Below are 10,848 nucleotides of genomic sequence, written 5' to 3' on the forward strand. Positions count from 1 at the left end.
AAGACGACTCTTACGTGCAGCAAAGGACACATCACGATTTGGAACTGTTTGGTAAGTTTATCGTAATCATAGTATCAGAGACAATTGAAGGGAATTATTACTAAGCTTTATCGCATTAGACCATCAAATTGATCAATATCCAAATTCGATAACATAAGACAAGCTGTCGTAATTCTTCGTTAACCTTGCGATCGTGTTTCATTACCAACTTCTTCAACTTTTTACGATTTACTGTAAAATGATTTCATAGGATAGGTAGGAAAAAGTAAGCTGATAAATAATTATTGAGAATACCAATTTAAATATTCGATGTTTCATTTTGCTCATTTTAACCAGGGTAATTTAATTACTAAACTGGTATGAATCGGACGGAGGAGGACTTCTGTAACTGTATACTAAAACATTAAATTGAAAAGAAAGAATAAAACATTCTTTATTTCTAGTTAAAGAGCGACTGTAAGCTATCAATGATTTTTTTCCTGTATCGACTTCCTCACTATGACCAGATCCTTTAATCTTTTGTGAGATATGTCCGGGTGTCCGTTGTATTCTACACTTCTATTATAAGTAATACCCCTTATGAGAAGTGGTATGCTGACTATTATGTTATCCCTGTTTGTGTGTAATGTGATTTTGCACTTCCTTTTACACGCTCTATTATACCGAGCCTCGTTCCTCCTGCCAAATATTGCCTATTGTAATTCGCTGAAGAGGTGCGTCCTTCTCGCCATTTTTATTGTAAGGGGGATTAATTTTTTATTTAGAGGAAGTCACACCAAGGTATTATAGAATGGGGGATCCTGAGAATAAACCAATGCTTGAGTTCTTTTATAACATCGAATGGCCTGACTCTAATAAGATTCAAACCTATGACCATCCGCTTGACAAAGCGGACCCTGTAGCCTTGGCTACCAAGCTCTCTACATGCTAAAAATTTACGAACCTTATGTCGTTTCCGCTTTCGCGGTGTAGCTACACTTTTTCCGGACTATACTTTGCAGCTTCAAATAAAACATTTTCAGTGTCGTTGCATTGGTATGCGTAATAATGGGATAGCTGTCAATTCGTTTTGTTTTGGTCATTATCGCATTCGTCATTTTGTCTCGTTTCCATTTCATATGTTCATCTCGCAAATGTGCTGAAAAAAAATTAACCTGACACTTTACCACGTGGAACGAGAATCAAAACAAACCAGTTTTGACACATACGTGTGAATGTGTTGGTAACTTCCTACAGTACACTCTGCTTTTTTCGAATGTCGTCAGGGACATAAAAAGTGTACGCAGAGACAGAAAAAGGGTAGTCCGAAAAGTCAAATAAAACATTTACGGTGTCAAAAGTGTCGTTTGAGTGTAGCTACCCCGCGAAAACGAAAACGACATTAGGAAAAAACAAAGACACCCAGTGCTTTTCGTTCTTGATTTCGCAGTACCTGCTAAAAATTAGAGAGGTACACATGTACAATGTACTTCTTTTGACAGAGTTTCGTATCAGGACCTTAATGATAGACTGAATTCAAAAATATTTTTAATTAAATTCATTGGTACTAAAATAGAGTTTGCGCTCATCCAGAACAATGTAAATAATAATAGAGCAAAGCAAACCCTTGGTGCTACATTCCGTATCGGAATTCGACCTTCTGTTTTACTATACACAGACTTCGCATCCAACTGTTAAGTGTACAGGACAATTGCGGGGCTAGCGCTACGATCCTACTGACATCAACAGTCTCTCCCGAGCCGGGACTCGAACATACGACGACTGGCTTGTTAGGCCAGCATCGTTCCTCTGGACTAGCTGGGAGATGAATAAATAAAAATAATTATTCCTGAATATTATTTATAGAAAATCTATAGCAGCGCGAAAGTCAACAGCACAAAAAAGTTATTGCAATATTGGTGACCGTGAAAACGAAAGCAAATTATGCAAAACGTCACAAATAAATAATAATAGTAGGAGTCATTGAGTTCCTAAAATGAAGCACTAAAAGTGACCAAAATTGAAGTAATTTTGAGAAAAGACACCTTGGATAAGCTTTTGTTTCACAAAGAGAGGAATAACACGCTTGGCGAATATAATTAAAAATTAGCATCACTTATAAGCAAATTAGTAGTTTACCGGAATACTAATAACCCTAATATTGAAGTAAATTGAAGTACTTTTAAATTATTTTATTTATTGAATATACAATAATTGTTTTCAAATTATTTTATTCATTGACAAAGCTTTGTTAATTACAAATTTGTTTGGGAAATGAAACTTCACATAAAAAATATAAACTTGATAAATTGTGAATTTACAAAAAAGGAAAACAATATCTGTATGTTATTTTTTAAATCAAACAATAGTGCTTCCATAATTATTAATAATAAAAAAAACTGAATGATTCACATCTTACAGTTCGAAATATAACATTTGTTGCCAGTGAGCATATCTCAAGACCATGATCAATTCAATATTCATCGGCTCGAAACCAAATGCGGCTGAAATATTCTTTGGCATATTCATCGAATCGGTGAAGATCAACTCACTAGAGCTCGCTAGAGTGACTCAAGGATAGGTGATGGCCAGGGTAATGATTAGAAACAAATGAACTACAGCTTTGTCAATGACGCATATTGTATCATCATGCGGCAACTGGCTCGCGGTTATCGTGAACCATCTGCGGGCAGCTTTCGCATTCACAGCTTTGCCCTCGGAACGGTGCAGCATGCGCTAGAGTATGTACATATATACACGCATGTGGAAATGAATATGCTGAATATTGATATGATACAATGGAATCTGCTATTTTTCTTTTAGGAAATTGTTATGTTGCAATTAGGACTCGTTTTGGATAAATACAATACCATTTGACTATGTTGAGTTTTAACAAAAACGTCGAAACATGGAAAGTAAACAAGAGCCTCATCCTAAACAAAACGAATAGTCTAAGCAGTAGAAAAAATCCATCTCGAACCAACGTCTCGCGGCTTTATGTTAATTAGCATTTGAACTTGACCAAACCAATCTTGAAGATCTTGTAAGCAAACTTTGCGCGAGCGATTCAAATACATGTTTATAAAAGCCAAATTGCACATAACCTCATACTCTTCAGAGACTATCTCTTGAAGTAAAATACACGAACCTTAGTAATGCGGCGTTTTACTTCGGTAGGTTAAAGTCAAAGCTAGTGAATATATAAGCGACGAACACTTGACGGTAAATAAAAGGTCATCAACTACAAACGCATCGGATTGGCTAATGTCCACGGTCCATACAATTTTTTTAGAATTTATATGTGCAGTTGTCCACGTAGGGGGAGGGGGGGGTCAAAATCATTAAAAATCTGTCCACGTGGTATGTGGATGGCCCCCTACGTATTTGAAAATTTTGACCCAGAACTAACCATCATTAACGTGATATATAAGATTTCGGGCTATGATATCTTAAGATTATAAGTTACGAATTAACAATTGTACATTTATTTTTTTTAAATGCATGCTAAAGCTAAATTGTTTTTCAGACCTTCCCCAAAAGTTTTTCCAATTCTTGGAATCCGATAATCATGTGTAAACTAATATATAATTTGAATAGGGAAATAAATCTGGAAATCTGAAAATCTGGAAAAAAAAATTTCAACACTAGAAATCTGGGAAACTAGCGTAACGAAACGGGTTTATGAGAGAAAAACACGAGCCAATTTTTGCACCACGGTAGCTCACGAGAAGCCTGTTGCACTTTGGAGCAACTTCTCGTGGCCTGTGGAGCTAATTATAACTTGAATTGAAGCTATTACCCTTTTCTAATTTAAAGCCATAAAATGGAAAATAAAGTATTATATTTTTCATCTTTTTCCTAATTAATTCCGACTTCACTTCACTGTTCGTTGCACTAGAAGATCAACTCAGCAAATGATTTTGTGGTAATGATGATTACTCTAGGGAGATTTTTTGCAGCGCCACCTGTTAGCAACTTGAAGATACTCTACTGATTAAAATGTGCAACAGTATCAAACCATAAGGAATTGCTATCACAAAAACAGTTGAAAAATCAAACAGAAAAAGTAACGCGCTTTCAGGCAAATAATGACTTCAAGTTGTTTCCCATATTCAGTGGAAAACCGTACCTCCCACTTAAACTGACACTCATTTCCCCGCTTCTTTCCAACGGTTTTCGCAGATACGCCATCAGTCTAGTGCTGTCCGGTTGGATCGCTGCCAGAATGTGTGTTGATTAAAGCGAAAATTTCTCCTTTCCACTAACGCCAGCTTCCAAAAATGAAGTTTGCCGAGCATCTGTCGGCCCATATCACGCCGGAATGGCGGAAGCAGTATATTATGTACGAGGTGAGTGGTTTAAATCGTTGTTTTTCACATTGCTTTAGAGAATTCGAATTGCTTTGACCGATAGTGACCTATATTGAGAAGAAGCTCTTCATGGCAGTATCAGGTTTGAAGTGACATAAATATCGGAAGAAAGTGCGCATGTGCCCCGCATATGGGCGATCGATTTTCCCACGCCGACGCAGATTGATTTGTTTACATTTTTATACGAGACACTTTCGTTTTGACAAACAGCTGATCGATGATGCGTTGCTATTAGAAACGAAACGGTACAAACCGCTTCCAGAAACGGTTGAACACATGTTTCCCCTCAATTTCGAGGGGAAGCAGAAATCTCGTTTGTAAATAGGCATCATGCGGCCAGATTTGTTTGTAAACATTGCCAACTTGTTGCATGCGCACGTGGGTTGCACTTGAATGATTTTGTTGTCTTGTATATGTATATGAATGGCCAGCAAACCTGTTTATGAATGGGACCCACATTATGAGTTGTGATTTTGTACGCTTGGTTTTTTATAGGAAATGAAAGCCCAATTGTATGCGGCGGTAGAACAATCACCGTCGGCAGAGCTGGTCGATCCGGAGATGCTGACGAGATACTTTGCCAAATTTGATGAACAGTTTTTTCATTTCTGCGACAGTGAGTTGGCAAAAATCAACACTTTTTATTCGGGTAAGTATACTTCAGATGCTATGTGTTCCGTAATTCCATCAATTCATTCCCATGTACTTTTCGTCTTTGTCAAATTATTATGACAAAAAGTATGATTGAATGGATTGTTGCTATCAGCAGGGCAAATAGGCTCCGGTAGCGACTGTTAACTTCCGTTGATGTTATGGTGGATCTCTGGAAAACCTATTGAACAATCGGCATGTTTGAACTGCTATCCTTTAGTTTAGAGTCTGTTTGTAGAGATAACTATCGCAATGAATTACCACACATTAGAAGTTGAGATACTAGAACAAGAGTGGAAAGAGATAATAACTCAAACAGAACACAGAACAGAAGAGTAACAGTTCTAGTTAGCATAATTTTAATTATAGTTAGAACATTGAGTTGGAGAAAAGCAAAAAATTCCGAAAATACGCTAGTCGAGGTGAAACTGTGTTGAAGACACAAACGGCCGAATTCGAGCCACCATTTCAAATTTTCAAAAGCTCAAGACTCGGAAATTGTTAATATGTTTCCTGTGAAATCAACATTTAATGTTCACGTCAACACGGCAAACAAAAAATAGCATTTTCACAGGTCTACCCTACCCAGTCTTGTGCGTTTGAAAATTCAAAGTGGTAGCTCAAAGTCGGCCATTTGTAGCATCAACATAGTTTCACCTTAAGCTCAGAGAACAGTTATCGCAGTAACTGAGGGTAAGGCGTCGTACACAAATTACGTAACGCTAAAAAGCTAGATTTCAAACCCCCTCCCCTTAACGATAAGTAACGTTCGACATGACTCCCTCCCCTAAAATTACGTAACGCTGATCAGCCTGACCCCCCTCCAAAATTTTCAATTTCGGGCAAACATCACAGTTACGTTACTTCTCTACTACCCCCCTCCCCCCTACGTAACAGTAAGTAACGCTGATTCAAACCCCCTCCCCCCCTTCATGCGTTACGTAATTTGTGTACGACGCCTAACAAACAACTCCGATTCAAACATAAACGAAGTACTTGTTACAATAGGTGCATTTTTGAGGACTGCGTGAATTTTTTGATACTAAATAGGGCTTGTCGCATAACGCGTAAAAGATTCTCTGATCTGAATCGCAGTTATCAATAATGACAAAACTGTAAGGAACGGAAGAGGTTTCAGGCAATTTTCCAAAGAGTTTCGTTTTTTCATGAAAATAAAAACGAAAAACCTAGGTTGTAAACTATCAATTCCAACAACTGACGGCCATGTCGAGAAATCACTAGAACACGTCGTTTTTATTTGTTCAATATTCGTAAAAAGCAGCCTCGGAAACTTGGAAAATACAGTAAATAAAGCAAAGCTAGTTAAGGTTGATGTAAGGCCATCGTCAGCAGTACCGTTCGCTTTTAATTGCACACGGTTTCCTATGTGTGGCAGAAACAATCGCGAACAATTATCGAGACAAAAGAATTAAGATGTTCCACTGCACTGACCATTTGTATTCTACAACAAGTGACTCTCTCCACCCTACACGGTTCGTTCCGGCATAGTGAGTGACGATGATGAGAGTGAAGTTCCGCTGCAAACGTGAAGAATGTAAATTCGATCTTGCACCATTTTATTTATTTTTACTGTTTAACCGTCGAGTGTTTATAATGACTATTAAATAAAAAATGGATCTACCTGGAGATAACTAGATAACAATGTATATAAGCTTGCAATTTACCAGGTGATTAGATAGGAATTATGATTTGAAATCTGATGTAACATTCGTCGCATGTACCTCAAACAAAGACGTACCTCTACGTCAAATGCTAAGAATAAGATCGTGACACTAGTGAAATTTGGGGAAAAAGTTGCAGTTATGCTCTGATTATAGAGGGTTAGTTGTTCAGGAAGAGTTATTGGGTTACTCTATCGGTGCACTCTTTAGCAGAGTGCCCCTAAACACGGTTATAAATAAGTAAAGACCTCCTAGGGTAACGGGGGTATTTTGGCCAGCTTTGGGAAGTGTTCTCACAGTTCATTAAAAACAAACACAACTTTACAACATAAATACCTACTCTATTATACCATTGTTAACAGCAAAGTGACTATTCTAATATACACCGTTTAACAATGCAATATATTGAAAAATATCCTAGAAATATAAAAATTTCTACGAAGTACTAAAAACATATTTTGGTCCACCAAATTTTTAATTTGGCCCACCTTTATATCTACAGACGTGTATGGAAATAGTTCGAACTAATTATATTTAAGATCATCATCGGTATTTTTAGAGCAAAAATAGTGGGTTTGAGGAGAAAATCCTTCTGCTGTGAATTTTTGTAAACTTTAGGCACCTAAAAATGAAATGATTTGGCTTATAGCGGTTTAACAGGCATTCTCATCCAATTTCATATCGTTAAATGTGATAAATTGCGTAGTAATTATCTGTAAATTGTCACAAGCTGCTTATTTGTTCACATGCAACGGTCGAACGGTAATCGAAGAGATGGTAAAACTTGGCATGGCCAAAATATGTTGGCTGCAGAAAGAGGCAAACATAATTCGGCCATGCATTTAACCACTTTTTCAACTTTTTCCAACATGTTAGAGTATACAAACTGTTTCTTTGATATTTTATTGATGCTACTACAACAACGAAATGTTTTAAAAGCATACATATTTGTTACAATAGCTTCCGGACGTTGACTTATATATTACCACTTCCTCTTGACTTTGGGTTGACTCAGCCATGACTTTGAATATGTATGAACTAATTCCAAAATAACACTACCTAGAGCCAGTTTTTTGCCGAAAATTATAGTGTAGTATGATTCTTAGGTGTGTTATTCAATGTTGCATGCATAGGTTTCTAATATTCATTGAATTTATCAGAAAAAATGCGTAAAATGTTACCGGGTGGGCCAAAATATGCATGTGGGCCAAAATACCCCCGTTACCCTATTAGGTGCTGAAGTGAAATAGTCAGTTAATTTACGTTTTCTTTAAATTTCAGAAAAACTCGCCGAAGCGACTAGAAAGTTTGCCAACCTCCGGTCTGAGCTGAGTGAAACGCTCGAGCTCGAGGAAAGCACCAAGAAGAAAAAGGACAATCTCCACCGGGTCAAGAAAAATCTGCTGCGAAAAAAGAATGTGTCCGTTCGCAAGATTCAAGAGCTAAAACTGGCCTTCAGTGAATTTTATCTAAGTCTCATTTTGCTCCAGAACTACCAGAACCTAAACTTCACCGGCTTTCGAAAGATACTGAAAAAGCACGATAAGCTGCTGAATGTAGATTTTGGAGCGAGATGGCGTGCGGAAAATGTGGAATCGGCACACTTTTATGTCAACAAAGATATCGACCGATTGATTCACGAAACCGAAAGCATTGTCACCAATGAAATCGAAGGAGGTGACCGGCAGCGAGCAATGAAGCGCCTAAGAGTACCTCCATTGGGCGAACAGCAGAGTCCTTGGACGACGTTTAAGGTTGGACTGTTTTCCGGTTCATTGGTGGTACTTTGCGTGGCTGTTGTCCTATCAGCCATGTTTCATGAGAGAGGAAATGATTGGATTGCTGCTTTCCGTTTATATCGAGGACCACTGCTGATAGTGGAATTTCTATTCCTGTGGGGAATCAACGTATACGGCTGGCGATCATCTGGTGTAAACCATGTGTTGATATTCGAGTTGGATCCTAGAAATCATTTTTCAGAGCAACACATTATGGAGCTAGCATCGATTTTCGGGGTTATCTGGACGTTAAGCGTACTCGCCTATCTGTATTCCGATTCTCTCGGTATACCTGCCTACTTAAGCCCTTTAGCTCTCTACCTGCTGATGGTTGCTTTTCTATTCAATCCCACCAAAACTTTCCGTTACGAAGCTCGGTTCTGGACAATCAAAATTCTTAGCCGTGTTATTCTAGCGCCTTTTTTCTTCGTCAACTTCGCTGATTTCTGGCTTGCTGACCAGCTTAATAGTATCGTTCCCGCATTTTTGGATACTCAGTACTTTATATGCTTTTATTCAACCATCACTAACTGGGATCATGCGGAAAATCCAAACCAATGTATAAATAATTCACTGTGGATACGACCAATTGTGGCTATGCTTCCGGCATGGTTCCGAATGGCACAATGCTTACGTCGATTTCGGGATACACGCGATGCTCATCCGCATTTGGCGAATGCTGTGAAATACTCTACTTCATTCTTCGTTGTTGCATTCTCCTCGTTAACCCAAGCCACCACGGATCAGTACGAGAAAAGTACCGACAACCCTTGGTTCTATTTGTGGATTATTGCATCGATTGTATCATCCTGCTACGCGTACACATGGGATATTAAAATGGACTGGGGCTTGTTTGATTCGAAGGCTAGTGATAATAAATTCTTAAGGGATGAAGTGGTGTACGGATCAACTGTGAGTATTCTTCTAATATTACTCAATACGCCTAAAACCTATCGCTGTACTTATGTACTTATTCTCAAATACGATGTTTGTATCGTTTCAGTGGTTCTATTACTTTTCTATCGTAGAAGACCTAATTCTTCGATTTGGTTGGACCTTGTCAATGAGTCTTATAGAAATGGGCTACATTGATCGTGAGATAATTGTGTCTATTTTAAGCCCATTGGAAGTGTTTAGGCGATTCATCTGGAACTATTTTCGGTTAGAGAATGAGCATTTAAACAACTGCGGTAATTTTCGTGCTGTAAGGGATATTTCTGTCGCTCCAATGGATTGTTCAGATCAGGTACATATACTTAACTGATTATACTGTTGCTCGACTAAATAATTACTTTATTTTCCTATGTTAGACTACCATATTGCGCATGATGGATGAGGAAGATGGAGTACGGAACCGCCGAACCGTGAAGAAAATAGGGGGCAAGAAAAAATCTGAGCAAAGGCTTCTGCTAAGAGAGGCAGAATCAACAGAAGATTTGGAAATGTAACGAACAGTATTCATAGTTAATCTATCTGTCAGTCTGCATACATTATTTACCAATGCATTTTATGCATTCAATATATACTTTTGACTCTGGACTGGAGAGTATATTTTTATCATTACACATCCACTTCTGTATCGCATTATGCGAAATTGCTGGCTTATTTAAAACTTAGCATTGCTTTTTCAAAACATAGTGAATACCCTTTTTTCTCATCTAACCTTCATGTTCTAAGAAGTAATGTTTTACTGTTCTCCTTCTTCTGCCATATGATCCCTAGAACTATTCATGATGCCTAAGCATGTCTCATGTGTATAAAATTCAGTGCACTATTCATTATTTATATTTACTTCACAGGAATCAGAACCACAGTCATGCTCTAAACAGGAAAGTCCAGTGGGTCATAGGTCAATAGGCGAACCGAGAATTGAGGCACAGTCCCGTTTCAAGCACTCTACTCGCACGCACGACAATCCTGATGAGTTATATTGTACGTCTTCATCGAAACAGATTTAAATTACGAAATTCCCAGCAAATAAAGGATACCAATAGTGTATTTTTGAATGGTATCTTATCGGAGAACCGATTCCAATCCACCTACTCTATGACAAATATATAATTTGTTGACTTATTTCTTGGAAAAATATAAAAGTTTCGACTGAAAAACTTAATTTTTATTTGACCTCAGTGAACATATAAAATGATAATAGACAGTTTATTAAAATGATATGAATGTAATCGTTTTAAATGATCATTGAAAAATATAATAACATATCACAACATGAAGGAAAGTGTTATTAACTCTATAATATTTGCCTTAGACGGAGAATTGTATATTTTAGATATTAGCCCTAAATGCAATAGATTATTTTTCGCCTCTTTCACATCAGAAAACAAAAAAAAAAACACCTCCGGCTTGTGTGAAGACCTTAAATGTCACAGCAGT

At 37.6% G+C, this 10,848-nt stretch overlaps 1 protein-coding gene across 1 annotated transcript; it reads left to right on the forward strand.

Annotated features, from left to right (window-relative positions):
- Nucleotides 1–4,161: 4,161 nt before the first annotated feature.
- Nucleotides 4,162–10,568, forward strand: LOC129721031 (xenotropic and polytropic retrovirus receptor 1). Its single transcript, XM_055673071.1, has 6 exons — nucleotides 4,162–4,328; nucleotides 4,845–4,998; nucleotides 7,964–9,372; nucleotides 9,464–9,706; nucleotides 9,771–9,904; nucleotides 10,260–10,568. Exons 1-6 carry the CDS (start codon nucleotides 4,260–4,262, stop codon nucleotides 10,315–10,317), a joined length of 2,067 nt encoding a protein of 688 aa, XP_055529046.1. The 5' UTR covers nucleotides 4,162–4,259; the 3' UTR covers nucleotides 10,318–10,568.
- The last annotated feature ends 280 nt before the right edge of the window (nucleotides 10,569–10,848 follow it).

This window comes from Wyeomyia smithii, chromosome 2 (assembly GCF_029784165.1).
Source record: "Wyeomyia smithii strain HCP4-BCI-WySm-NY-G18 chromosome 2, ASM2978416v1, whole genome shotgun sequence".
NCBI classification, from domain to species: Eukaryota; Metazoa; Arthropoda; class Insecta; order Diptera; family Culicidae; genus Wyeomyia; species Wyeomyia smithii.